This window comes from Aspergillus foveolatus (genome assembly GCF_047715535.1).
Source record: "Aspergillus foveolatus strain CBS 279.81 unplaced genomic scaffold BDW70scaffold_10, whole genome shotgun sequence".
Lineage (NCBI taxonomy): Eukaryota > Fungi > Ascomycota > Eurotiomycetes > Eurotiales > Aspergillaceae > Aspergillus > Aspergillus foveolatus.
Window position 1 is genome coordinate 95,123 of NW_027396074.1, and position 25,202 is coordinate 120,324.

The 25,202-nt window shown below is 50.1% G+C and overlaps 10 protein-coding genes across 10 annotated transcripts; 6 read left to right on the forward strand and 4 right to left on the reverse strand.

Annotated features, from left to right (window-relative positions):
* Nucleotides 1-305: 305 nt before the first annotated feature.
* On the reverse strand, nucleotides 306-1,951 carry BDW70DRAFT_131115 (Mpv17/PMP22 family protein). Its single transcript, XM_073735933.1, has 3 exons — nucleotides 1,574-1,951; nucleotides 1,142-1,468; nucleotides 306-971 (listed from the first exon to the last, which is right to left on the reverse strand). The coding sequence occupies exons 1-3, from the start codon at nucleotides 1,670-1,672 to the stop codon at nucleotides 822-824; spliced, it is 576 nt and encodes a 191-aa protein (XP_073598392.1). The 5' UTR covers nucleotides 1,673-1,951; the 3' UTR covers nucleotides 306-821.
* A 102-nt stretch (nucleotides 1,952-2,053) lies between these two features.
* Nucleotides 2,054-4,408, reverse strand: BDW70DRAFT_7433 (signal recognition particle receptor subunit alpha). Its single transcript, XM_073744730.1, has 3 exons — nucleotides 4,041-4,408; nucleotides 3,692-3,980; nucleotides 2,054-3,640 (listed from the first exon to the last, which is right to left on the reverse strand). Exons 1-3 carry the CDS (start codon nucleotides 4,260-4,262, stop codon nucleotides 2,205-2,207), a joined length of 1,947 nt encoding a protein of 648 aa, XP_073598393.1. The 5' UTR covers nucleotides 4,263-4,408; the 3' UTR covers nucleotides 2,054-2,204.
* Nucleotides 4,409-4,420: 12 nt separating this feature from the next.
* On the forward strand, nucleotides 4,421-5,921 carry BDW70DRAFT_131119 (protein transporter YIF1). The gene is made up of 3 exons (XM_073735934.1): nucleotides 4,421-4,815; nucleotides 4,879-5,442; nucleotides 5,493-5,921. Exons 1-3 carry the CDS (start codon nucleotides 4,528-4,530, stop codon nucleotides 5,706-5,708), a joined length of 1,068 nt encoding a protein of 355 aa, XP_073598394.1. The 5' UTR covers nucleotides 4,421-4,527; the 3' UTR covers nucleotides 5,709-5,921.
* A 1,088-nt stretch (nucleotides 5,922-7,009) lies between these two features.
* On the forward strand, nucleotides 7,010-8,109 carry BDW70DRAFT_131120 (60S ribosomal protein eL14). The gene is made up of 4 exons (XM_073735935.1): nucleotides 7,010-7,133; nucleotides 7,203-7,340; nucleotides 7,438-7,701; nucleotides 7,812-8,109. Exons 2-4 carry the CDS (start codon nucleotides 7,215-7,217, stop codon nucleotides 7,869-7,871), a joined length of 450 nt encoding a protein of 149 aa, XP_073598395.1. The 5' UTR covers nucleotides 7,010-7,133; nucleotides 7,203-7,214; the 3' UTR covers nucleotides 7,872-8,109.
* Nucleotides 8,110-8,540: 431 nt separating this feature from the next.
* On the forward strand, nucleotides 8,541-10,432 carry BDW70DRAFT_148383 (ATP synthase D chain, mitochondrial; the record flags this gene model as incomplete). Its single annotated transcript, XM_073738858.1, has 6 exons — nucleotides 8,541-8,771; nucleotides 8,856-8,914; nucleotides 8,976-9,267; nucleotides 9,802-10,197; nucleotides 10,260-10,346; nucleotides 10,403-10,432. The coding sequence occupies 6 exons, from the start codon at nucleotides 8,541-8,543 to the stop codon at nucleotides 10,430-10,432; spliced, it is 1,095 nt and encodes a 364-aa protein (XP_073598396.1).
* An 802-nt stretch (nucleotides 10,433-11,234) lies between these two features.
* On the forward strand, nucleotides 11,235-12,235 carry BDW70DRAFT_131125 (40S ribosomal protein eS28). The gene is made up of 3 exons (XM_073735936.1): nucleotides 11,235-11,387; nucleotides 11,554-11,637; nucleotides 11,751-12,235. The coding sequence occupies exons 1-3, from the start codon at nucleotides 11,327-11,329 to the stop codon at nucleotides 11,810-11,812; spliced, it is 207 nt and encodes a 68-aa protein (XP_073598397.1). The 5' UTR covers nucleotides 11,235-11,326; the 3' UTR covers nucleotides 11,813-12,235.
* A 1,917-nt stretch (nucleotides 12,236-14,152) lies between these two features.
* BDW70DRAFT_157605 (uncharacterized protein) lies at nucleotides 14,153-15,484 on the forward strand (the record flags this gene model as incomplete). The annotated part of the gene is made up of 1 exon (XM_073740379.1): nucleotides 14,153-15,484. The coding sequence occupies one exon, from the start codon at nucleotides 14,153-14,155 to the stop codon at nucleotides 15,482-15,484; it is 1,332 nt and encodes a 443-aa protein (XP_073598398.1).
* A 348-nt stretch (nucleotides 15,485-15,832) lies between these two features.
* BDW70DRAFT_157606 (multicopper oxidase) lies at nucleotides 15,833-17,981 on the forward strand (the record flags this gene model as incomplete). Its single annotated transcript, XM_073740380.1, has 6 exons — nucleotides 15,833-16,027; nucleotides 16,080-16,135; nucleotides 16,208-16,378; nucleotides 16,454-16,624; nucleotides 16,679-16,804; nucleotides 16,871-17,981. 6 exons carry the CDS (start codon nucleotides 15,833-15,835, stop codon nucleotides 17,979-17,981), a joined length of 1,830 nt encoding a protein of 609 aa, XP_073598399.1.
* A 167-nt stretch (nucleotides 17,982-18,148) lies between these two features.
* Nucleotides 18,149-20,209, reverse strand: BDW70DRAFT_157607 (aldehyde dehydrogenase family protein; the record flags this gene model as incomplete). Its single annotated transcript, XM_073740381.1, has 3 exons — nucleotides 18,149-19,616; nucleotides 19,672-19,853; nucleotides 19,931-20,209. 3 exons carry the CDS (start codon nucleotides 20,207-20,209, stop codon nucleotides 18,149-18,151), a joined length of 1,929 nt encoding a protein of 642 aa, XP_073598400.1.
* A 192-nt stretch (nucleotides 20,210-20,401) lies between these two features.
* On the reverse strand, nucleotides 20,402-24,238 carry BDW70DRAFT_165693 (uncharacterized protein; the record flags this gene model as incomplete). Its single annotated transcript, XM_073741807.1, has 5 exons — nucleotides 20,402-22,056; nucleotides 22,347-22,824; nucleotides 22,880-23,567; nucleotides 23,618-24,070; nucleotides 24,154-24,238. The coding sequence occupies 5 exons, from the start codon at nucleotides 24,236-24,238 to the stop codon at nucleotides 20,527-20,529; spliced, it is 3,234 nt and encodes a 1,077-aa protein (XP_073598401.1). The 3' UTR covers nucleotides 20,402-20,526.
* Nucleotides 24,239-25,202: the final 964 nt, after the last annotated feature.

Genomic DNA, 25,202 nt, shown 5'->3' on the forward strand with positions numbered 1-25,202 from the left:
GTGTGGATTCCGCTCCCAAAATAGCCCGCTAGTGTTAACTCTTAAAGTAGCGCTAGTGGGCCACCCGTGGGGCTGTGTTGAACAGCCTTCTTCAGTATACCACTCTGTCTAGTTAGCGGCGGTGCATTCCTGTTCTCTGTACTAATGAATTCGCTTTATCGTCGAGTGAGGTTCACTTGAGAGTTGAGGATGGGCTACGTCGGGCTACGTCTTACCGGCTCGGATAGAGTAAGCATTTACTGCTTGGTTTACTGCTTGGCCACGAACGGGCTTGGTATTAGTTCAATTGTCAGCCTAGTGATGCGGTCTTACCGACGCTCTTACCAACCCCCAATCCAACAATGATGGGAATAACCGATGAATTTCTGAGCTTGCAAGCAAAACGTGGCTCTCTTCATAGAAGATTGGAGATGATTGGAGATGCAAATGCGAGACGGGCCTCAAGGGTCATTCCAGGCATTGGATACTGGCCCCAGGCCTCTGCATGACCCTTCAGTCCGGTGTATCGTGATTCGTGTCTATCAAGTAGTATACGCCGATTATGCCTTTCCTAGTACTCTGGCCCCAATTCCCCAATCCAACGAACCCACTCTTTGTCCGAACACGGAGTATCCCAACGCACCTCTCGGTTTCCTTTCTGACAGGACGTCGTTTTGGCCCCAGACTCCATCCTTGGCCATGCACGGCTGCACCCGTAACACAGGAAATGACATGACTGGAGGATGGAATGAAGATGACAGCTTCTGTTATTTGATAGGAAACCCTCCGATTCCACCGCATTATGCCGCGGGATAGGCGCCGGCTCATGCCCATGCTCATGCTCACGCAGCCATGAGACTGACATAGACGCCCCATACGACGCCGAATAAATTCCCAACTAGGAGGCGCTGGCTCGCGGGGACAACGGTGAAGTTCAGAATCGAGACGAGCGGCCAGAACTTGAGACCTGCGAGCATATAAGGCCAGAAATTCTGCGACAGTGGTCAGATATGGTGCTTGCGTTGTACGGAGTACGCCAGGACTAGCATCTGGCAGATGAGTCGGACTCCTGTATCGTCACTTCACTTCCAACCGCTACGGAAGGCCCCCAAGCGGAGTGGAGAGATGGGAACGAAACGATGTGGGGTTGGCAGTCACATACATTCATTATCTCTTCCTTGATGACTTCATAGTTTTGTCCGCGCAAGATACCCATTGTCACAATAAAAGCAGCAGTATTCCAAGCGCCACCAATAAGCTGGTCTACGACGATTTTCGCCACGATGTTCTTGACATTGGGTTTTGGCTCGGGCTTGTCCTTCTTCTTCCCTTTCTTTTCGGTTTTCTCTTTCCCTTTGGGTGGTTGCGTCTGCTCGGTTCCGGGAAACCTTTGCTCAAGGCCTTCGAGCCAGAGAAATGCCAGTGGTGATAGAATGAGGGCGCTAGTGGTGAACTGGAAGAGTACCTGGGAGTCGAGCTCAAAGGGTGTCTAGCCGCGGAATGTCAGTCTCGCCTTCACTCTAGAATACGTACTATACTGCATCTTTTGCAACGAGAAGACCTTAAAGAAGTCGGGGAAAGGAGTAGTACGCACGCCCTCTCGATACGAAGTGATACCCTGCGCTAGCACATTCGAACTGGCGCTGATCAGTGCAGCCTGTAAGGTGGCCTTTGCGATAGGGGGCAGCGCCATACTAACTCAAGTAGAGTGGTCTTTAGGTAGAAAGAACGGCGAGCTATGCAAAATCGTCAAAAACAAATTCAAGACTTGTCACTGGCGTTGTCTGAGAAAGCTCGTGGGTGGTTGCGCTCCAACGTCTCGAGAGTGGGCCCGGGGAGAATCTTCAGGTGCACTGGAAGTGACGTACTTTGGGAGTAACTGACTACTTTCTCTGAGTAGATGAAGAAGTAGCTATGTTTCGGGCGAAAAGTAGATGATATTGGGGAACTTAGAGAATATCGGTGAACGAAATGGTTGTTTTTGTTTCCTCGCTGCAATCGCATGCAACGACACGTAGCACTTCCATCATTAAATGGGTTCGGTCCGCAATATATATCTTGCTATTTTACCTACACTTGTACCACTTCTTAATCTTGATTCAATGTCCCTACTCAACAATAAATGGCATCGGTCGCTCTGTTGCATTTCTTAGAAAGAAACTAATCAAGAACATGAGCAATGACAAAATAGTGGTTTCCGAAAGCAGTCGGTAAATCACGAAAGATCACTTCATCAAGAGATTCACGGCCCAAGGCACACTGAGCCCTCTCAAATCACCATAATGCTGACCAACCCCTAGGAAAACAATTGGAATGCCCGTCGCATGCACCATGCTAACAAGAGTTCCAACCATGTCGCCAACTGTATCGCACTTGCTGATAATGAATCCGTCGAGGTTTCTCCCCGTCCCAAAGGCCTGATTGAAGTTGCGTGCCTGCATCACACTGTCGGTACCAACGAGGGCTTCTCCAACCATGAAAATCTTGTTCGGCTGAGCGAACTTGGCGAATTTCTCCAACGAGGACATGAGACGCTGATCATTGTGACGACGGCCAGCGGTGTCAATCAAGACAACGTCGAAGTTGTTAGCTGCACCATATTCCACCGCGTCTTTGGCCACATTTGCGGCATCCTTGCCGTAGCCCTTCTCGTAAAGCTCCACCGCGCCAACATTCTCGCGAGCACTGAGCTCTTTCAAATTTCGAGCATGAACGCGAAGCTGCTCAACGGCTCCTGATCGGAAGGTATCGCATGCAGCGATCAGAATGCGGTATTTATTCTGCAACAAGAAGTAACAGATTTTGCCCAGGTTCGTTGATTTGCCAACGCCGTTGACGCCCACAATTGATATCACATACGGCCGTGACGTGCCGTGCTTGTTCGCATTGGTAACGGTGTCAATTTCGTGAAGGAGGTCAAGGGACGAGGTGGGCGTAAGGATTTTGCGCAGAGAGGATTCCATCGCCGACTTCAGTGCAGCATCCACACTTTGAAAATTACCCGTCTTCTTTCCAACTAATTCCTGCTTGACTCCCTCGCACAGCCGGACAGCCGCTTCCCGCGCCACATTCTTCTTCAAAAGATGGTCTTCCATAGCCTTCAATGGTTTCTCCAAATCAGCCTCGGTGAGTATTTTACCGCCAACGATATTACGCAGCAGACCACCGATGGCGCTGAACCCGGAACCGACAAGCCCTGACGACGCGCTAGAGTTGGCCTTCTTGTTGTCGGCATTCTCAAGGATAGAATGGACTTCATCGCCCAAGTCTTTCAGGACGAACTGGCCTTTGCCAGTTCGACGACCCCAAGACTCTTGCGCCACGGCTTCCACTGTCGGTGCGGAAGCATTATCGGCCTCAGCAGGCGCGGAATAGTCAAGGACTCTTCCATCGTCCTCATCCGCAAGTCCATCGGCGTTCCATACCCGCAGCTTCTTCCCACTTTTTGGTGTCTTCCCTTTTCGAACCTGCTCGTCACCGGATGAAGCAGTCGCGCTTGCATTCGCGGCTTTACGTGCCCGGCGAGAAACGCGGCCGCCCGGACCGGCCTTGCCTGTTAGTATATGGCTCGATGAAGGCGACGATATTCGAGAAATATCTGGAGTTTGTGGCGGCGAACCCTCATCAGAGGTTGCCGCACTAAGCGCAGCTTGAGGCTGCGCTTTGAAGTAGTTAGTACATATGCCAATGGGAAATTTAAACTCAGACATGCCTTTCAATAGCCCAGGAACAGGTGGTGGAGGGGGACCTCCATTGTCAGCCGAGACGAGCGGGTCTTTTCTCGCTTCCGCATCCGCTGCAGGCGCTTCAGATGCGAAACCAGCAGTGGCGTTGTCTTCAAGCTCTTGCACTTGCTGGTCAAAATACTTGTCAAAAGGATACTCGACAATCCTAGCCCGTTCACCCTGCAGCTGAGTCTTATACAGATCGATAAATATAGTCGATATGTTATCCAAAAGTTTGTCAATCCAACCGAGGTGAAGAAGCGACTGGTATACGGCCTGAATGGGTTATGGTGTTAGCAGGCTGTCAATGTGCGCAGCATTACAGATCATAAATACCACAAATATCAGATTAAAGTCCTTTGATTTCCTCCATTTCAATGTGTACTTCTCTTTCTTGAAGATCGGGGAAACGCTGTTGGTGGTGTTCTGAAGCTGCGTCTTCTCCTCGATAAAGACGTCGTTGATGAGGCTGTTGACAACATGGGCACCGACTGGCGCGTATGACTTGGACCATAAGACTACCCCGGATGTAGACAGAATCTCAAAGGCTTCGAGCATCTTGAAACGAGGACTGCTGTACAGTCTGTGTGGTGAGCTTGCGGTGTGGGGAATACTGTGCGGGCGGCGAAGATCAGATCAAGGTCAGCTCCGGGCAAGAAATTAATCCCAGTGACCACTTCTCTCTCCTGCTGCCTTCAGCCACGTATAAAACACCTCCCACCGTTTCAACAGCCAATATTTCCCTCCACCGTATCTAGCCCTCAGTCTTAAATCTAAACAGCAAAGCTTCAGATTCACCAGTTGGTTTAACAAATTCGTCATTATGTATCGCCAGTCTTTCGCACCTCCCCCGGCGCACTCGCCTCCGCTTCATCACCCTGTGCCTCAGCATGTCTCAACAGTACCCATGATGCGTTCGCCGCCTCCTCCAACATCTCAGCAATCGCAATCCACGGCCTATGGCAATCCTTATCAGCCGGATATCGCACAAGGTGGCAGTGGGACGTATGCCCCTGGATTTGGCGGGTTCATTAATGACCCCACGGCGCAGATGGGGTTTCATATGGGCAAAACTGCGATGGCGGCAGGGCAGGAATACATGGAGCAAAACGTAAGCTTCCTTCAGGAATTTGATTCTATATATGTGTCCTTGCTAATTGATATCGGAAACCAGTTTAACCGCTACGTATCCATTCCCGCCCTCAAGCACTACTTCAACGTCTCAAACTCCTACGTGATCAATAAGCTGGGCCTTGTGCTTTTCCCATGGCGACACAAACCATGGTCTCGACAGCAAGCACGTCTTACCACTGCCTCTACCGGGCCCGATGGCCAGATTTCGCACCAGCAATATTCGTCCATGTTCCTACCCCCGCGTGATGATATCAACTCGCCTGACATGTACATCCCTGTGATGGCCCTTGTGACATACATCCTTTTGTCGGCCATGTTGGCGGGTTTCCGTGGGAATTTCCATCCAGAACTCCTTGGAGCGACAACCACCACAGCAATCGCAGTCATCGTATTCGAAATCATCTGCCTGAAGCTAGCCATGTACATCCTCAGCATCAACAACGATTCCCAATTGGTAGATCTGGTCGCATATTCTGGCTACAAATTCGTCGGAATAATCGTCACCCTCGTTGCGTCCGAGATCTTGACTCCCGGGAGGGGAACAGGTAGCTGGGTCGGATGGGTAGCATTCATCTACACGTTCCTGGCGAACGCCTTCTTTCTTGTAAGTTCGATCAGCCTGTGAGTCTTGAAACTTGTTAAACTGACCCACAGCTTCGTTCCCTGAAATACGTCCTTCTGCCCGACTCCACAAGCGACTCGTCCATGCGCACCGGCTCAATGCACACTGTTGCTCGCTCTCAGCGCAACCGCCGCACGCAGTTCTTGTTCATCTACTCCTACGTCATTCAGTTCATCTTCATGTGGGTGCTCAGCCGTGAAGGGCCGTCGGCAACTGCTTCGGCCTCGGGCAACGGAGCTTCGTCCTAGAATTCACGGCTGCTCTCAGTTGCGCATAATGATATACACGGACTTGATGAAATGCGAATGCATCATAATGTAGAATTTACTCTGATTGTTGGCGGTTGGCATCGTTCGCTATGTACACGCTACATGAATATACTTTGTCGCTGGCGTTACAAGACATTTTCGAGTATACAGGTATGAAACTGTAGGTATACTTCATCCTAATTGATTAACTGCGGGGTTGTAATTCGCCCCGGCCAGAAGAGTGTTAAGTTACTACTCCGTACGGAGGGTTCTCAGACACCTTACGTCGTTGTTTCGAAGGCCCAAGCCCCGAAATTTCCATAACAGTCGTAGTCTTTGGAAGTCTAGACTCCATTACCAATACCAAGGCTTCATATACATGCGCAAAAGTAGAACGCCCTTACGGACTAGACCTACGTTAATACGAGACTACAAGGCTACTAGGCCGCAAGATTGAAGATGCACGAGTAGACGGGTGGAGATCAAAACATCTAGCTGCATGAGTCATTCTTAATATAAATATATGCAAAATAAGAAACCTAGTAAAACCAAAGTCAGCCAAAGTCGCCAACAATGCATGAGTGACGTGTTGAGAGTGAATAGTTCCTCAGAGATCTTGGTGATTAAGGATATATCATTGCCAGAGGCATCAAGTACTATCTAGGCATGATAGGTTGTAATCATCGGACGGGAATAACGAAAACTCAGGGCGAGCGAAACATACCCAGTAAGGTGGGATAGAGTGAAGAGCAGTCATTCGACTTAGGTATCTGCTTGAGATCTTCGCTAGTCAGCAGAAAAAATAGACCACAGTTGGGTGAGAAAATAGGTGAAGTGATGAAATTATCAGAATATGTAAGAAATTGAATATCATGCGACAGTGCTGTATCGAAACTCCGGCGAGAGCTTCACAGACACTGTGTCAATCGCAAATTACCGCATCATGTAGAAGGGAGAAAAGAGAATGGATGCTAACATACCAGTAAACAATGGGCCTGAATGCGAAGTACAATTAGTTGGTTTATGATTACTGTGACGAGAATCCATCAGCCATCAGGATGATAGAGCTACATCAAGCTCCGGAACCTCTGATAGCTTCATAAACCTGCTGGTAGTCGAGTGCTTTGCTTTTGAAAAGAACTGAAAAAAGAGAAAAAGCATGCGATGATCGTTGCTGAAAGTTAAAAGCTACTGAAACGGAAGAACTATATGTTCCGCCATTGGCACTAAGCCTCTTCTGGCGGCAGCCCTAGGCCACACCGCACGGAAGGCGTTGAGAGCTGCTACTGGCTGGTAAGCGAGTCTGTGGGCAACACCGAAATTCGCGATCCGGTCAATCGAGTGTGAACTTGTGCGTTTTGGACGACTTCGACAACCCCGACTTTCGACAACAATTTCCACCACCCCTCCCCGGAACTGTCGACCGTGAGTGTATACGCGCCCTTTCGCTGCCGTGAAAACTGTCAACTGAGAAGCCCATTTTTCACCATATAGGAAGCCTTCGCCATGGCCGATATCGATGTCAAGATTGCTCAATGGAAGCTTGTTGAAGTTGGCCGCGTGGTGCTAATCCGCCGCGGACCCTTCACCGGCAAGCTGGCCACAATTGTCGAGATTGTCGACCACAAGCGTGTACGTTTTTGCGATCCGGAACTCTGCGACGGGAACATTTGAACTTGAAAAGGAGGATCTATGATGAATGTGAAATTGACTTGTGCGGCGACAATAGGTCCTGGTCGACGGCCCGTCCACTGAGGAGGCGAAGATTGTTCCTCGTCACGTCCTCCCTCTCTCTCACGCCACTCTCACCCACTTCGTTATCCCGAAGCTCCCCCGTGCCGCCGGAACCGGTCCCGTGAAGAAGCTCTGGGCGCAGAACGAAATTGACGGCAAGTGGGCTAAGAGCTCCATTGCTCAGAAGGCGGACATCAACAACCGACGGAAGAACCTGACCGACTTCGAGCGCTTCAAGGTCCTTAGACTCAGGAAGCAGGTACGTTGCGATATGGCTTTTTATTTATGAAATGGGGCTTGAATATGGGCGATTGGAAATATAGGAAACGCAGGACAGTTCAGTATCAAAGGCTAACATATGATATACAGGCTCGTTTCGAGGTCCAGAAGGCTCACGCCAAGATCAGGGCAGCTGCTCCTAAGGCTTAGATGGTTAATGAGGCTCGGTGCATAGAGTGAAGGGGTATCTGGGACGGTTTCACTTTGCTGAGGGTTTAATTCAGCAACTCGCTGTATGCATTATCATTGACAGCATAAAAATGACTTAAGAATACTTGATATCCTGACAAGCAGTTGAATCTCGTAATGTTATGTCAGGGCGTCCTGGCATTCTGCTGGATTTGTTCTACATACTGATATGCGGGCAATAACTAATTTTCCCTAAAACAAATCCTATATCTTTAAATATCATCAAGAAGAGTGTAATCATTAGAAAGGAAAAAGATCTAGATTGCTTGCAGTTGTATGGCAAATGACGGCGTTGTCGCTTCTCCATGATTCCAGAGGGTCCCGAGTCCAATCAGCTCGCTAACGATTTTCGGCATCACACAGCTTTGCGTCTTCCCAACCGCAACAAGACAAAAACCCACCATCACCTACAACAAGCCCCTAACCCACTCGCAGGTATGTTCAACTGAATTGTGCGACCGCGAAAATGGATTTTCCAATCGGACCTGGTGAAAACCCCGCGATTGAGCGATTTGGCGGTCGTATCCAGACAATCGAGGACCCAAAATCGAGCACCCAGGCCACCAGACGTCACAACTCGCTCGCTAACTCTTGAATTTGCAGCCCTTCTAGGCTTACCTATATCACAAAATGGCCGACCCCCGTATCGAAGAGCTCCCCGATGAGGAGGTCCCCAAGACCAACGTCGAGGACGCCGCCGACTCCTCTGAGTCCGAGGCCGGTGAGGAGCCCACCATCCCCGGTGGTGCTGCTGTTACCATTCACTCTCGCAACGAGAAGAAGGCTCGCAAGGCCATTGGCAAGCTCGGTCTGAAGCACGTCCCTGGCATCACTCGTGTCACTCTCCGCCGTCCCAAGAACGTACGCATCGCCTTCCCCGCACCTCGTCCAGATATTGAACGCCTGCAGTGTGATATCAAGCATTGAGTACTAACACTCTATTAGATCCTCTTCGTCATTAACCAGCCCGATGTCTACCGCTCTCCCTCCAGCAACACCTGGATGTATGTCACTCCCCCGCAAAATATCGAGGCTAGCATTTCAGCGGCTGACGCATTGGAACAGCATCTTCGGTGAGGCCAAGATCGAAGACTTGAACTCCCAGGCTCAGGCTTCCGCTGCTCAGCAGCTCGCTGCCGCTGAGGCTGCGGGTGAGCACGCTGGCCACGACCACGACCACGACAAGGGTAAGGGCAAGGCCCCCGAGACCGAGGCCAAGAAGGAGGAAGAGGAAGACGACGGTGAGGAGGTCGATGAGACCGGTCTCGAGCCCAAGGACATCGACCTCGTCATGGCACAGGCCAACGTCTCGCGCAAGAAGGCCGTCAAGGCTCTGCGGGAGAACGACAATGATATCGTCAACTCAATCATGGCCCTCAGCATATGAGCTCGGTCCACTTAATGCACACTGTTAATGGCTGAATGTATCTGTCCTGTGGTGAAATGGGTTCTGGGGTTTGGGAATCAGGTTGATATGCCCCCGGATGTCCGTCCAGCTTCATAGTGTATATCATTTAGTCCAAAAGCAAAATCAATGAACAACCACTTTTGCGAACTACTCTCTGAAAGGTTTTAAACACTGTGTAATATGACTACATCTATTGAATCAATAGACCAATTGTGAATTACTCCAAGTTATTGCGTACTTAACGATGTCTTCGCGACATTTCGGATAACGGGAGTTAAAATCACGTGACTATCATCCCCGTTCCAAACCTTGCCGAATCAACCCTCAACCCGGAACGAACAGCTTTGCACGTCTAACGCTCCCTTTTACCATCCCCTCTCCATCCCACGACTCAAAATGGCTGCCGTATGTTGCCCATGCATTAGTAGCTTCCGTGTCTGGTGATTCAGGTTGGATTGAACTCGCTAACTGCTCGACTTACAGCGTAGCGCCGCTCTCAAGATCGACTGGGTCAAGACGACCAGCTCTCTCGGCCTCCGCGGCCAGACCGCTGCCTCTCTGCAAGCCTTCAAGAAGCGTAACGATGATGCGCGCCGCAAGGTTCAGCTCCTTTCTGAGCAGCCCCAGACCGTCGACTTCGCCCGCTACCGCAGCATTCTGAAGAACCAGGCCATTGTTGACGAGATCGAGAACCACTTCAAGAACTTCAAGCCCGCTACCTACGACCTTGACCGCCAGCTGAAGGCCATTGACGCCTTCGAGGCCCAGGCTATCCAAAGCGCTGAGCAGACCAAGGGCAAGGTTGAGGCTGAGCTCCGCAACCTCCAGAAGACCCTCGAGAACATCGAGACCGCCCGGCCCTTCGACGAACTCACTGTTGTATGTTCTCCTGCCTTCTTACTGGAATTCTTGGGCTTGGTGGATTAACTTGTGCACTTTAGGACGAGGTTGCTGCTGCTCAACCTGAGATCGACGAGAAGACCGCCGCCATGGTCCAGAAGGGACGATGGATGCCTGCCGGATACAAGGTCAGTTTCATTTTCATCTAAGCTATCTTTAGTTATATTTACTGACTCACTCGTAGGAGCGCTTCGGCGACATGTCCGTCGTCTAAACTGGTGTATCTTGTATCGTTTTTTGTTACCCTTAACCTCGACCAAGTCATCACACGACAAACAATCCTTCCAGTCAAGCGTAGTTAGCTCCATACCTGGCAGTGTGATCCGTTGTCGGGTTGTGTATAGAACCTGTTCAATCTAGAATCCTTTCAAGTTTTATGAACGTAAACATGCGCAGCCGTTAACATGTACTTGCTAGCGGCGTTAGCCTTGGTAGTCAGGTCGAGCAATACTCATTAGCCCCTGACTTTCGTATATAAGCACCAATGTCACTGGCTTGGTACCGTAATGTCAGCTGTCTGTCTAGTTCCTTTATATTTACTCCCTGATTCTTTCGACATGATAGATCTTCGTTCATGTTGTTGGTATCTACCTGCCCGAAGTCTCGGTAGTCCACAAAGGTAGAGCCGTAATTGTTTATTTAATTCATTTATCGAACTCCATACTTCATAATGGAATGACATTGTAATGCCCAGGTAGTATCTTCCGTCCGCTAGTATTGCAGCCTGGACAAGCGAACGGGCGCTTCCCATTTTTGAAGTAATCATCAGCAGATAGAATATTAGAATACAGAGCACCTTAGAGAGTTAGAAAATGCCGTAGTATCATTCAAAATATTTCAACCCAATGTCATCCCTATATACTTCTTGATCTCAACCGGCGGAGGTAGCCTTGGCCGCCGGGCTCCATGCTCACCCCTGATAGGCCAGCACTTTCCCGAGGGTTCCGCCTTCCAAACCCTGCCCCGACGCACTAAAATGAATTTTGCACTGCACCACAATTTCCGGACGACCAAAGCGGGCATCTGACAACGACATCGTATCCTCCCCTCGTCCACGCTCCCTCGTTCAATTTCAGAAATCCAGCTCTCCGGATTCCTACCTGCCAAAATGGATGCTTCCAAGACCCCTACTAAGCTGGTGAAGGTGACCCGTGTCCTTGGCCGTACCGGTATGCATACCAATCCTTATTCGATCGATCGATCAATGAATATATCGAAATCTCTTGCTGGGTGGTCAGCGGCGGCAGATATATCAGAGCGCCGCTGGATTGCGACTGGGCCGAAGGGATATGCCGTTCTTGGAGATATGGAGACTAATAGGAGTCTTGATGATAGGTTCTCGCGGTGGTGTCACCCAGGTGCGCGTCGAGTTCATGGATGATCAGACCCGTTCTATCATCCGTAACGTCAAGGGACCCGGTACGTTTACAGTGTGATATTCGCGACATCAGAGCCCCATAATCAAACCCATCCGGCAAAGCGAGACATCAAAATATGCGAGTGGGAGTACTAACTAGGATCGTTTCATTCAGTTCGTGTCGACGACATTCTCTGCCTGCTCGAGTCCGAACGTGAGGCCCGCCGTCTCCGATAAATGCATTGAACGTGAAAACGACGTGGGAGGCATCAAAAATGGAAGCATGAAGAACGAGTTCGGGATCGGGTTCTGGTTGGTTCGACTGTGTTCGGATACGTGCCATATCGATGGAAATCGTGGCGCCGTGGATAATGAATTCATGATGGAGCCATTCGGACCTCTCATTTCTGCTTGCTAGAGATCCAGGAATTTTACAAGAATCACATCCTGATTTTCTTCTTCAAATTTTTCCATCTTGGGTACTTTTGCTACGGTGGTGATTTTCCAGTACGCTCGCCCTTCCGATAACGACGACACTAGTCCTGGCACGATATCGATCCTCATCTTCCGTTCGGGGAGTGATTCCGTTTCATCGTCCGCACAAAATGGTAGAATATTTCTTCTGAATGATCCGAGAATATAACATGAGCGGCAAATTCCCCTCGATCCATACCTCTCGGTGTACATTGCCTACGACATTATCGGACCTAGGCACATGGCCAGACCCTGCGCGCCCACGAAGAATCCGAATACGTTATGTTTCTTTTTTTCGCATTCACATCTCGACCCTCTCGTGCTGCTGTCCACCACGTAGAAACTAACCCATGATCTGGCTTGTAAGCTGGTCAAGTAGAGAATGCCCATATAGAACACTCGTCCCCGTAAAACCGTCCGCAAGTTTTAACTTCGGATAGGTCTTCCTACATCTCCAAATGGGCCGGCCCGCCGCGGTCTGATGTCCGAAGTACTCAGCAACATGAATTCTCACTGTATGTCTTATGAGGATTTTGTGTTGCACCGTAGGATATATCTAAGGCTAGACGACGAAGGTCAAAACTTTACACTATGGAGAATGCCTTGCCTACAATTGAAGAATTTGGAGCGAAAAGTCTCTTCATTCGAAACAAAAAAAAAAAAGGGGGATATCATATTGTACAACAATCACCTAAACCAGGCAACAACAACATCGCATTCCCAACGCATCACAAAACAAATGGGGTACTTAGGTGTAAGTCTTGACAATAAACGCATGGCCAGAAAGGAAAGAGGCGTGTCAAGAAAAGAAAAAAGGAAAAGAGGGCGTCAAGTCACCACTCGTACTAGATTAAATCGACCGATTCACTGAGCACTCTATGTTGTTGCTATATCCGCCGGTCCAGGCTAATAAACTGGCCTTGACCTATTATGCATCCGAGTGGAAGTGCGCCTTCTCCGTCCGACGTAGCCGCAAGTAAGGCAGGAAACGAGGACGCCAAGGACCGAGACGATGCCGTTAATAACGACCTTGATGCCAGTTGCGACTGCGTTGATGACGCCCATGATGCACGCTCCAATGGAGCGGAAAAGGTCTCTGATCTGTGAAGCTGTCAGAAGGCGCGGGTCTAATATAAGGTAGAGGTTGGAGTTGGAAGAGACAAACGTACACAAGAAAAGACGGCGCCCATTATGGAAAGTGTGTTGGTAGTGGTTTATATCTTTTTGGTAACCTTGAGGACTTTAGAACTGGAACAGGATTGAGCGTTGTTTGTAGAGTTGTTATTGTTCGCGTTCGAAGAGGTTGAGTAGCTTGAGGATGCAGTGGTATGTGTGGAGATATCGCTGAATGGTTTCATTGTACCTGAATACTTCGAGGTATATATAATATTTGGTCTAGGATGTTCTTATATTGAAAGACTCGCGAAAATGGCAGGTAATGACGTTGATGACCTCAACCAGCCAGAATGATAAGGCAAGGGCAGGAGCGGGCAAGGTGTGACTGAGACAATGATATAGTGGAAATGACGTTTGACTGGAGGTCACGCAGTGGCAGGGGGGAACAAATGAAAATGATAGGTTCCGTCTGCAAAAAAGATGAGAAAGTTGCTGTTCCTCATCCCTGAACCGCCAAAGTCTTGACTTTAGGAAGCAATTCCGTCATAACGACGCCTTCAGTCTGGCCCTAAAAAGCCTCTGACCGAATCATCTAGGGCCTTGTGGAACCCCACAACATGGCATGCTGTCAGTTCCGGGATGGAGAATAGACCGATATTTGCCACTCTGTGAAATACCCCCTTGACCATGTCGATCTATGGTTAAGATAGGGCGGGCTGGTGCATTAATATGTATGACGTCATAATTTTTTTCCGAAAGTGGTTAGCCAATTATCTCGAGTCCTTCTTTTAGGGCTGCAGCTTAGGGCTGGAGAGAAGGTCACCTGACGCGATGATCGATGGATAACTTTTCTGTAGCCTCAGACATGATTCCTTCATAGACGGCATGCCAACTCCCATCAGAACCCGTGGCCGGAGAAAAGTACGCGCTCAATCTGATAATGGCGTGCCGAAACCTGTGCCATCAGGCCCCAGGGGTGGAAGGCCAATGCTACCACCAGACGTCAAACGCGAATCTGGGAGCTACAAGCGGGCTCGTCTCCTTGCTGCCAAACCGCCTCCGCCAAGACTCCGCAGGAGGCTATCCAGACTGGAGTCTTTGCCCGTGGAACTGATTGAGAAGATATTTCTGTACTCCCTCAATGTCAACCTACCGCGATGCTCGTCTTCCATCTCTGCGGTCGTCTCTAGCGACCGGATTTACCGTGCTTTGACATTGCTAGCATTCTTTGATACAGAGAAGACTGTGTTGCCAGATTTTTATCCACCGAACCAAGTTGTCGGGTCGCCCACAGACCCGAAGGCTGCGGCTATCAGGGTCTCAGAGACCCAGATCTCGCGGATCCTGAGACCATTGGAGAATGTCCATCTCGAGAAGGAAGAGCGGAGATCTCTCCAGGCATCTGTCGTCAGGTGCCGATGGTGCACCATTGAGCGTTTGATATCCTCGCTGCCCGACCTCATGCGCCTGGCCGTCTGGCGATATTGGTTCCCGGAGGCACACAGTATGTCTTCTGACCAACAAGACATACTTAATCTTTTCCTCGCACGAAAGATAAACTATCTCGATATGGACGTTGTTGATGGAGATTGGCGCCGTTCTTTATCTGCTGTGCCGCCAGTGTCTCTAAGCATTAGAAACGTCGGGCCAGATGTAGAATCGGCCACGGACCTGACGATTCTCGACGTCTCTGAGATCCCCGACAAGTTTCTCAGTGGAGCGAATGAAGGATTCAACGAAGCCCACACCCGCTTTCTCGAGGTTCTCCGCGTAGCTGGTGGGTTGAACCGCTTACCCAGTGTCGAAAGGGTAAATGAGATCAATTTCTCCCGTGAAGCCATTCAGCAGGGTATCCATGCGGCTCTGGTGGAACACAATGCTAACGCCCTCACCACCCTCCTCAAGCTCGACGAGTTTACCTTCCGTTGCCAGAACAACCTTGTAGATGCCGTGTATACCCTACCACCAGAGCATTTCCGCACCGCTGTCCGTGTGGCACGGCACGACTCTAGCTTCTTCCAGCTTCTGCTGCGTGCGAGTGCTGAGTCTGTTCCCTATGACGATTCAGAGATTACGCACTGGGCAGTTACTACGGGTGGCCCTTTTGAACAGTGGCTACTGGATTTCATGCTGCAGCTGCCGGAGCAAATCAAGGCGACAACGAAGGGAAGTCAACAAATGTTCTACCATGGTGGCTTGAATACAGCAAGTGTAATGACGGAAAGGTATCTTCGAGATATCCTGGGAACGGATGAGCTTAAGGTCTGGCTAGAGGAGTCGTCGTACGATTTTCCCAGTGAATGGATCGTTGAGAGTTGAGGTTGAAGCTATTGAACAAATGACTGTGGAGATGAGCGCTGGAAGAATCAGTGTGCAACGAAAGGAGCAGACAAGAATCCCCTGCTATGCTCAGGTATGACTCCTGCAAATCCAGTAGGAAAATACGGTTTTTGATCCCAGGGTCTTCCCTCCGCCAGGCACCCACGCCCCTTGCCGGAAACGTCGCGCAGTCGCGTTCAGCATCGGGTACATTCCAATCAACAGTCTAAGAATGTGAAACGCGAAGTATATATCAACGAACAAAATCAACCCGACACAATCAAACGGTTTCAGTCTCTAATCGCGTTTTGCACTCGAACGCCATTTTGATTCTTCCGGGATCCAGCCATGTACCTCCCCACGGTCCTCTGCCCACTACTGGCTCTGAACCTTGGTCTCTCACACGCTAGATTCGTCCGTGAGACTCTCGAGCTGACATGGGAATACGGATCACCGAACGGCGGTGCGCCGCGCGAGATGGTCTTCACAAATGGGGAGTATCCAGGTCCGGATCTGATATTTGATGAAGATGATGATGTCGAGGTACAACCAAGTTTTCGCCGTGTACATCGGACAACAGAGTTGACAATCACAGGTTCTTGTCATCAATAACCTTCCCTTCAATACAACCGTTCACTGGCATGGTTTAGAGTGTGTGCCCTTTCCGCGTCCCATTTCTTCATGGACCTAAAAAGTCTTGCATTCTCACATATATATCTTTAGAATGCGAGAAACACCTGAAGCGGACGGTGTCCCGGGCCTTACGCAAACACCAATAGAGCCCGGTGCGACTTTCACGTATCGGTTCAGAGCGTATCCAGCTGGTACATTTTGGTATCACTCGCATTACAAGGGGCTCGTGCAAGATGGGCAGGTAGGAGCAATGTATATTCGGTATGTCTAATCAGATTACACCTTGTTTGCACGATAAAGCCCATGGGGCCCGTCTTATTGATAATGTCTTTATAGCCGCAAGCCTGATGCTTTGCGACCCTACGCGGTTATAACGGAAGATCCTAAAGAGTTGGCAGAGATACAGTACGCAGAAGATAATCCTTATTTGATGCTTGCTACGGACTGGGTATATCTTACTTCGGCGGAGTATCATAACATCGAGGTTGAGTCTGGCTATAACATTTTGTAAGCTCGATCTTTCCTTTACTTCGTGTTGCAAACTAATTCGATGGCAACAAGCTGCGTGGATAGTCTTCTCATCAATGGTCGAGGCTCAGTTTACTGTCCCGGATACCAATACCTTGAGGAAGTGAGCGACGACGGCCTTACCGCCGTCCTCGAAGGCACACATCTTACCGAGAAGGGGTGAGTCTTGGCACGCGCCTCGCCCAGTCAAAGTGCACACCAATACTGATATTGTATGATACATAGCTGCCTCCAACCGGACCTACATAATGTCCAAGGCGATTACGGCCCCTGGATCCTCTCTGCCGTTCCCACAGAAGTCGTCTTTAACTGCACCCCGTCGGGTATCGAGCCCCCGGTGATTTACGTCGATCCCGAATTCAACGGCTGGGCCAGCCTCAATTTCATTGGCGGCGCTGCGCAAAAGGCCATAACCTTTTCCGTCGACAATCACCCAATGTGGGTATATGAAGTTGACGGACAGTTTGTCGAACCACGTGAAGTCGAAATGGTTGGCGTATACTCGGGAGCTCGGTACGCCGTCATGATCAAGCTAGACCAGACACCAGGCGACTACGCGATTCGGATTGCCGTCAATGGCGGCGATCAGGTTATGAGCGTTTACGCTATCCTCTCGTATGTCAATCAGGATTGGATCCACAGGGAGAATGTGCCCAAGGCTGCTATCGGACCGCATACAGATACAGCGGGCTACATGAACTACGGCGGTGGCAACACATCTGCAGATGTACGCCAGCTTCGCTTCACAGAAAATCTGCCGGCCTTTGGCGTCCCGCCTCCCCCACCATCAAGCGAGGTCTCAGCAACCCTACGCACCGGCATGATCCGCGTAAACAACTCCTACTCTTGGTCATTGGGGAACCACGTGCTGTACGAGCCCGAAATGACCTCCTCGACACCGCTCCTCTTCGAACCGGATCCGCTCGCCGTCATCGCTCCAAAGTATGCCCTCACGACAGAAAACAACACCTGGGTCGACATTGTCCTCGAAATCACTGCCGACCAGCGCGACCTCATCCACCCGCCACATCCGATCCATAAGCATGGTAACAGAGCGTATATAATTGGCAACGGGGTTGGCAAATTCAGATGGGAGAATGTGAGTTCTGCAGAGGCAGAAGTACCGGAGTTATTCTATGTCAACGAGACGGCGGCGCTGCGGGATACATTTGTCATGGATTTTTTTGATTCGCGGCTTATGGATGGGGCATGGATGGTTATTCGGTATTTTGTGCAGGACAAGTTCCCAAGTATCTTGCATTGTCATATTGTCTCCCATCAAATTGGGGGAATGGCGCTGGCATTGTTGGACGGGGTTGATGTTTGGGATTCTTAGGTGAGCTCCCGTCTTCCTCGCACTTACAGGATGTTTGAATCAAAATTATTCAATAATTTTTTTAATCCCTATAAAATGGAGAGTCTTTTTTTTGGCTTCTTTGAATTATATCAGCGAATTTATTAAAACAATTAGATCTCTAGTATGTACACCCCAGAGAAGTAGAACTACATATTCCCAATCAACCTCAGAATACCTCTGACCCTCCCAGCCAGTGTGATCTGATACCCCGTCTCAACAACCCCCTTGCACATCTCAAATGCACCATCCCCATTCTCTTTCTTCGCTTCTCCCTTCATAATCGGATAATCCACGCGCGGCGGAATCCTCGTCGCCATAAAACGCGGGAACCGGTCAACACAAACCGCTTTGATATTACTTACGCCCCGCAGGCCTTCTTCGCCCGCAAACCGGCCATACCCAGATCCCTTGACGCCACCGAATGGCAGCTGCACTGCGTAGTAACTGCCAAAATCGTTAACAGAGACCATGCCTGCCTTTATGCCTGAGACGCAGGCATTCAGGTCGCGCGTGTTGTAGCCAAATACCGAGGCACCTAGCGCGTATTGGGTAGAATTTGCGATGGCGATTGCGTCGGAGACGGAAGACGCGCGCATCATGAGGAAGACGGGGGCGAAGAGCTCTGTTTGGGCGATTTCCATGGAGGGCGTGACGTCTGCAAGGAGGGTCGGTGTGAAATAGTGACCGAGCGGATAGGTTGGGTGTTCGAATTGTTTCCCACCAGCGATAAGGCGGGCGCCTTGGCTGACGGCGTTCTGAATGAGAAACTCCAAGCGAGAGAAAGACGCCGGGGAGATCATGGCCCCCACGTCTGGGGCGCCTGGTTTGTTGTTTGGGTTGTTGGGCTTTGTGTCTAGTAAGACTGAACCGAGGCGGAGGGCTTTAATGCGGGAGGAGACGCTGTCAAGGAGTTTGTCGTATACGCCAGGGAGGGCAATGACGCGCTCAACGCCGATGCAGTTTTGGCCGGCGGATTGGAAAACGCCGCGCATGAGGACGGATGCGACGGAGGTTACTTCGCTGATAGTTCTGCTGTCATCGAGGATGACAGAGGGGTCTTTCCCGCCGAGTTCGACTGTTACAGGTGTCAATGCCTTTGCTGCAGACTCGCATACTTTGTGCGCCACCGGACGCGAGCCGATGAATGTGATCTGGGCAATTCCAGGGTGGGAGGTTAAATGATCGGCGACCTTAGGCAGGCAGACAACGCTCTGAACGAGATCACAGGAATGGCCACAGCTTTCTAGAGCGCCCCTGATGATGTTGAGGAAGTATACAGAAGACCAGGCAGTCTGCTCAGATGGCTTTACAACAATTCCGTTACCGGCGAAGATGGCGCTGATCACCGGCGAAATGAAGTTATGAAACGGATAGTTCCAAGAGACACAAGCCGATACAACACCCAGGGGCTCGTAGATGACTTGGTTCTTCTTGTACATCATAAGGAAATTCGTAGGTCGCGACTCCGGGCTCAACGCCTCTTCACCATGATCGATCGTCCATTTCAGTTTCTCTGCAGTGACGAGCGTCTCCCCGAATGTTGCATCGACCTTGGTTTTCCCCGAATCCAAGCAGCAGGCGATCACGATCTCATCCTGATGTTCCAGCACATATCTACCAAGGTCAATTCTTCCAATCCGTAGTTCAAGATAGGAGAGTTGGAACGCACTTGAGTAGAGTCTTCAGCACCCGCCGCCTTTCCGCAAAGGTAGTGGTAGCCCATTGTTCCTGCGCTCTGCTCGCTGCTTGAATCGCGCGATCAACATCATCCGCTGTCGCAGGCTTGATTCCAGAACCAAGTACTCGTCCGTCCGCGGGGCAATAGCTCATAATCAGGTTCTCGTTCCATTGCTATGGGCAGTATGAAGTAATAAGTCAGATTGACCCCTGAAGACGCGCGTATGTCAAGCCATGGAAGCAGCACTCACCCCGCGAATCTGGCCCTCAATAACATTTCTCTCCTCACTTCCCTGGGGCAGATCCTCCCATTTCGACCCCTCCCACTCTGGATTAATCTCAGGCGGATTGGGTACAGTAAAAGACACGGGTGATTCCCTGCTACCTGCAACGAAGAGGTAGCCCAAGAGCACGGCGCTGAGCGAAAGAACGGCGATACTGAACGTGTGTGTTTGGCTTTGAACTTGCTCCTGGGCACGCTCTACGAGCGACAAAAGAGCTGGAGGGATATATGGAATTAGACACTCCATTCTGACGTGCACACAGGGGCAATTGAATGGAAGAAGGGCTTGTGCGAGGCGAGCGTTGGTTGTTGCGGAGTAGATAAAAAAGTGGTCCGATCTTTCGATCTGCGCTCCGTCGCGCCGGGCACGTGCCGGTCTCTACGTACCCGACAAATCCATTAACTACCTTGTAGATATTTAGATATACTGTCTTGATGTGTGATCTGAGAAGTTTAGTGTTGTTTGTAATGAGTCCCTGTTGATACCACGCAAGCATAGACACCGGGGTATGAAGTAACGCCAGGTGTGTCTAAGCGCAACCGAAATATATTGTTTGAATAACTTCACCCCCTAGGTCTCTTGCTCTTCCCCTTCTCCCCTTTGATAGCATTCTTTCTTTTCCCTGTTCTCGTTACAAGGTGATCAATCACACACCCTTTCTCCCACCCTGCAGAAGACTGTCCCGTGATAGCTCTACACCGGGGGCAGGACTTCCCATGGCGGATAAGCAGCTGGTGAAGCGAGTACTTCAAATGATCCGGAATGCGCACCTCCAGGTGACTGAAGGTCGTGATTTCCGTAGCTCTATCCGGAGGCACCCAATTGAGCCACTTGCATATGCGGAAGATATGCGTGTCAACTGCAAAGCACGGCCTTTGCAGACAAAACAGCAAGACGCAAGCTGCGGTTTTAGGCCCAATCCCGGGGTACTTCATGAGTTCCGTCATGACCTCTTCTGTGGGAAGACCATGTAGATAGTTGAGCGAAAGAAAGTTCTGGTCGGCGCATGCAATCTCGTACTGCTTCTCTCCTTCCGGCTTGTCGTTGAGCTGCTGAACAACCTTATCGCTGTCGCTGTTGGTGTCCTGGCCTTTGACGAGGATATTCCTCCGCTCCTGGTTCTCCTTATATACCATATCCAGTATAGCCTTTATATTCTTGCTTTTGCTATCCGCCAGCCCGCCAGACTTGATTGCCTCGAACACATCTTTCACTGGTGCCCGGCGAACAGCATCCCAGTTCACACTGCCCTTGCCAATCCCATCGTGGAGGATACCGAACTTCTTCACTAGGCCGTTAAATGCCAAAGCAGAATTATTCCCAGTCGTAGCGCCGCTGAGCAAGGTGCGGATGAGGGCATCAAGTACGGATGGGACCTCACCGCAGCCAGTCACGGTCAGCGACGGCTCAGGGATTGTGGTCGGGGCAACAATTTCCCCATGGATAGACGATAATAGTCTATTGACTTCTTCGCATTCCTCGGGTTTTGGACGGGCCCAATCAGGAAATGGTGTAATGCCCGGTGTCAGGCCGTAGGTGTTTGCTTTCTTTGGCTTCTTCGTCTTCTTCTTGCTGTCCTCCGATGGGGGGCCAGCAAGTACCTCTGTAGCTTTGTTGACGGTAGCTTGAAGCCCCTTTGTAAAGGCGTCTACGCCCTCTTCTTCGACTCTCGTCTTAATAACGCCGTTCGCCGCATTTTCGATCTTGGAAGGCGGATGCAGAGAGCCGAGATTGTGAGGAAGTTCGTTCACATCGCCAGGTATCAGTACACTTTTTCTCTTTCCTTTTCTTTGTTCCTTCTTTTTTTGCGGTTGGTTGGCACTTTCTTTCTGGAGTGCTGGACTATTATGCTGACGTGCTGCAGTCTTTGATCGAGTCACCCTGCCATGTATATGGGACGCTGGCGACCCAACGGCCGAGTCTTGCATCTGAGGTGCAATATTCTCTAGTCCAGCAGCGATTAATGCGGTCTCACGGGCCGCTTTAGAACGAGTCATGATTCCATGGATGGTGGGAAAGTGAAATGAGACGGCCGAAACCACGGTGTGAGTACGATGACGCAGGCGGAAGCATTCTCCTCCGATCCTGGCAATCTGAGGCTCTTAAGTCTACGTAGTACTGCAGGAAAGCGAAATCTTGATCTCGACCTTAGATATTCGACATCGTAGGAACATCAATAAATTGCTCTATGCAATAGACATTGAATATGTACATCTCTAGTCATATCTTTCGTAGGTGTGGATATCGTCAAACGGCCTCCCTAACCTTTTTTCTAGCCTTCACAAACTCCAAGACTCCAGATGTCAAAAACGATTGACAACCAAAAAAATGACTAGGAATGGTCCGCAATATTATGGATGCTAATGTCCATGCGGTCCTTGACCTTGGGAGGCTCTTCCATCTCAAGAGGAGCTGGTTTGTTGGAGCCGTAGACGCCAACCTGAGGCACCTCGGACTCTGCGGGGTTCTCCGCAGGCACAAGATCGCCGTTACTAGACATCTTAACGCCATTGGCAGCAATCTGGAAATCCTTTTCGCTGGCAAATCCGTGCGTAACGGCCTCCTTGGCACGATCAACCGCCTTAACCTTCCGGCCCTCACCCCGGATTTTTTCCAGGTGATCAAAGTAGCCTTCAGAAACTGGGGTGATATAATTGCCGCAAAAGACGCCAACTTCGAAATTACGCGGATGCTCCAGGCCGTTTTCTTGAGCAATCTCAGCGCAGGCACCCTTGAGGTCTTCAAGCGTCTGGTAGATGACGCTGTCCGCACCGATGTGCTTAGCGATAGTCTCAGTGTCACGGTTATGTGCAACTAGCTCGTTAGGAGATGCAAGGTCGATACCATAGATGTGAGCGTGACTGTCAAATATTAGCAGATGACTCAGGGATAACATGATAGGTACATTGGACATACGTGATTTCCGGAGAGCAGCTGGCAAAGTACACCTTCTTGGCACCAGCTTCACGAGCCATTGTAACAATTTCCCGACTCGTTGTTCCCCGAACAATACTATCGTCGACGAGAAGGACATTTCGGTCCTTGAATTCGGTTTGCATAGCATTCAGCTTACGGCGAACACCCTTCTGACGGGTTTTTTGTTCCGGCATAATGAAAGTGCGGAAGACGTAACGGTTCTTGACGAAGCCCTGGCAGTAAGGCTTGTCGAGATACCGGGCAACAGCGGCAGCCGATGTTGTTGACGTCTCCGGGATGGGGATGACTACGTCAATGTCCTTGACGACCTCGGGACCAAGGCTCTTGAGAATCTTCGCGGCGAGACGATCACCCATACGTTGACGACTGCGGTAGACGCTGATACCATCAATGACAGAGTCAGGACGAGCAAAGTAGACATATTCGAAGATGTCAGGAGCGTAGGCCTTGCGAGGAGCGACCTGACGGAAAACGGGCTGGCCGCCCTTCTCGATCAAGACGGCCTCTCCGGGCAGAATGTCGCGAATATTTGTGAAGCCTAGCTGGTGAAGAGCAACAGACTCGGACGCCATCATGTAATCCGTACCCTGGCCATCAAGCGACTTTCTGGAGCCAAGAACCAGGGGACGGATACCATACGCGTCACGGAATCCCAGGATACCGAAACCTAACGACGTAAGTAATTATTTATTAAAGGTTATGCTTCAATGCGCTTACCAGCGAGCATTGCTGTGCATGCCCAACCACCTTCGCACCTCTCATACATTCTGCTGAGGGCGGCGAAAACATCTTCTTGGTTTACACGAGCCTTCTTGGTCTCGCTCAACTCATCAGCAAAGACGTTCAACATCAACTCGCTGTCACTGTCGGTGTTGATGTGGCGATGAGCCTCAAAATCCAGGTATCTCTTCAGCTCGGGCGCGTTGATGAGGTTTCCATTGTGGGCGAGGCAGATGCCGTACGGACTGTTCACGTAGAAAGGCTGAGCCTCGGCATTTGCACTGCTCCCCGCAGTGGGATATCTCAGGTGACCAATTCCCATGTAGCCTGGGAGGTCGGCCACCCTAGCGCCGTCCGAGAAGACCTTGGCGGCCATTCCGTTGGCCTTGAGCTGGAAGATGCGACCACCTGCCGCGCATGTTGCAATTCCAGCAGCATCTTGACCTCGATCTAATCATAAGAACAGGATTAGTCATATTGATTAATTCAAGCAGTTAAAGCAGTGCAAGCAGCAAGAGATATTCTGGACTCACGTTGTAAGAGGTACAGGGCCTCATGAAGGTCTATGGCAGCGGAGGAGGTCGGATTCGCCTGAATCAATGCGATAATACCACACATCTTGATTCGCGGATCAGGTTACTGCAGGCCAGTGTGATTATCAGCAAACATTGCACCCAGCTCAAGTGAGTCAAGAGAATATGCGAAATGTTATAGTTTAGGTCAGGCCGGAAAGTGTCCGCAATATGCTTAGGAAGTCTAACATCTATAAAAACGGAAAGATCATCATGAAAGGGAGGTAGTAGGATGCCAAAGAGCAAACCAAATGCACTTACAATATGATTTGGAGGGGTAGATCCTGAGCGCAGCGTGTGGTGGGGTATGGTGGGAAAAATCGAACTTGATGAAGGGAGCGACGTCGGAGAGATCTGCTATGACGAAGACATCAAGGGATGTAAATCGACACTGGATAGGAGGACCTGGACGCGAGTAGGGCCCAAGGTCAGGACTTAGGACCACGGAGGGATAGGAGGAGCAAGAGAGAACATGGCTAAGAAGAGTCTTAGGAGAAAGGGAAGACGAGAAGTCAACCTCATCTTTTTATTTCTCAAGCCCATCTTTCTCCGATTTTTTTCCCGCTAAACCGGACAGGGAACCAGGGCTCCATTCGGCAGAAGATCGGATATTAGTCAGTTATTACTAATACACTATATACTCAACTGTTGGATGTGCTCTGTACAGAGAGCAAAACGGAGATCTAAAAAGACTCGCAGGTTCTATAAATTCCATAGGTAAGATAGAAGCCTTCTATGCTGCAGCTAAGGTTTAAATGAGTTATCCCCACAGCTTGTCGTGAACTCTCTGGCCCCCCTCACCCCCCTCTAAAACCCCCAAAAAGGATCGATATGTGGCTTCAATTATTACTCAGTTGGGAAAGACATCTGATCAGCCTAGAACCTTGGAAGTAAGAGTTACTCTTCTTTCTTTGTAGAGCAGGGTGCTTAGGATGACCTGTTGTATGCAGATGTTTCATCTGCTAAGCCTGCTTCCAGCAAAGCTTGCAGTCTGCAGTATTCATTTCCTC

Coding starts and splice junctions, on each gene's coding strand:
- BDW70DRAFT_131115 (XM_073735933.1), bottom strand. CDS start 1,672: ATGGCGCTGCCCCCTATCGCAAAGGCCACCTTACAGGCTGCACTGATC. Junction 1,469..1,573: donor TCACTTCGTATCGAGAGGGC/GTGCGTACTACT, acceptor TTCCGCGGCTAG/ACACCCTTTGAGCTCGACTC. Junction 972..1,141: donor TCAAGGAAGAGATAATGAAT/GTATGTGACTGC, acceptor CCACTGTCGCAG/AATTTCTGGCCTTATATGCT.
- BDW70DRAFT_7433 (XM_073744730.1), bottom strand. CDS start 4,262: ATGCTCGAAGCCTTTGAGATTCTGTCTACATCCGGGGTAGTCTTATGG. Junction 3,981..4,040: donor ACTTTAATCTGATATTTGTG/GTATTTATGATC, acceptor TAACCCATTCAG/GCCGTATACCAGTCGCTTCT. Junction 3,641..3,691: donor TGTTCCTGGGCTATTGAAAG/GCATGTCTGAGT, acceptor ACTACTTCAAAG/CGCAGCCTCAAGCTGCGCTT.
- BDW70DRAFT_131119 (XM_073735934.1), top strand. CDS start 4,528: ATGTATCGCCAGTCTTTCGCACCTCCCCCGGCGCACTCGCCTCCGCTT. Junction 4,816..4,878: donor AGGAATACATGGAGCAAAAC/GTAAGCTTCCTT, acceptor ATCGGAAACCAG/TTTAACCGCTACGTATCCAT. Junction 5,443..5,492: donor TGGCGAACGCCTTCTTTCTT/GTAAGTTCGATC, acceptor ACTGACCCACAG/CTTCGTTCCCTGAAATACGT.
- BDW70DRAFT_131120 (XM_073735935.1), top strand. CDS start 7,215: ATGGCCGATATCGATGTCAAGATTGCTCAATGGAAGCTTGTTGAAGTT. Junction 7,341..7,437: donor AGATTGTCGACCACAAGCGT/GTACGTTTTTGC, acceptor CGGCGACAATAG/GTCCTGGTCGACGGCCCGTC. Junction 7,702..7,811: donor TCCTTAGACTCAGGAAGCAG/GTACGTTGCGAT, acceptor TATGATATACAG/GCTCGTTTCGAGGTCCAGAA.
- BDW70DRAFT_131125 (XM_073735936.1), top strand. CDS start 11,327: ATGGATGCTTCCAAGACCCCTACTAAGCTGGTGAAGGTGACCCGTGTC. Junction 11,388..11,553: donor CCGTGTCCTTGGCCGTACCG/GTATGCATACCA, acceptor TCTTGATGATAG/GTTCTCGCGGTGGTGTCACC. Junction 11,638..11,750: donor CCGTAACGTCAAGGGACCCG/GTACGTTTACAG, acceptor CGTTTCATTCAG/TTCGTGTCGACGACATTCTC.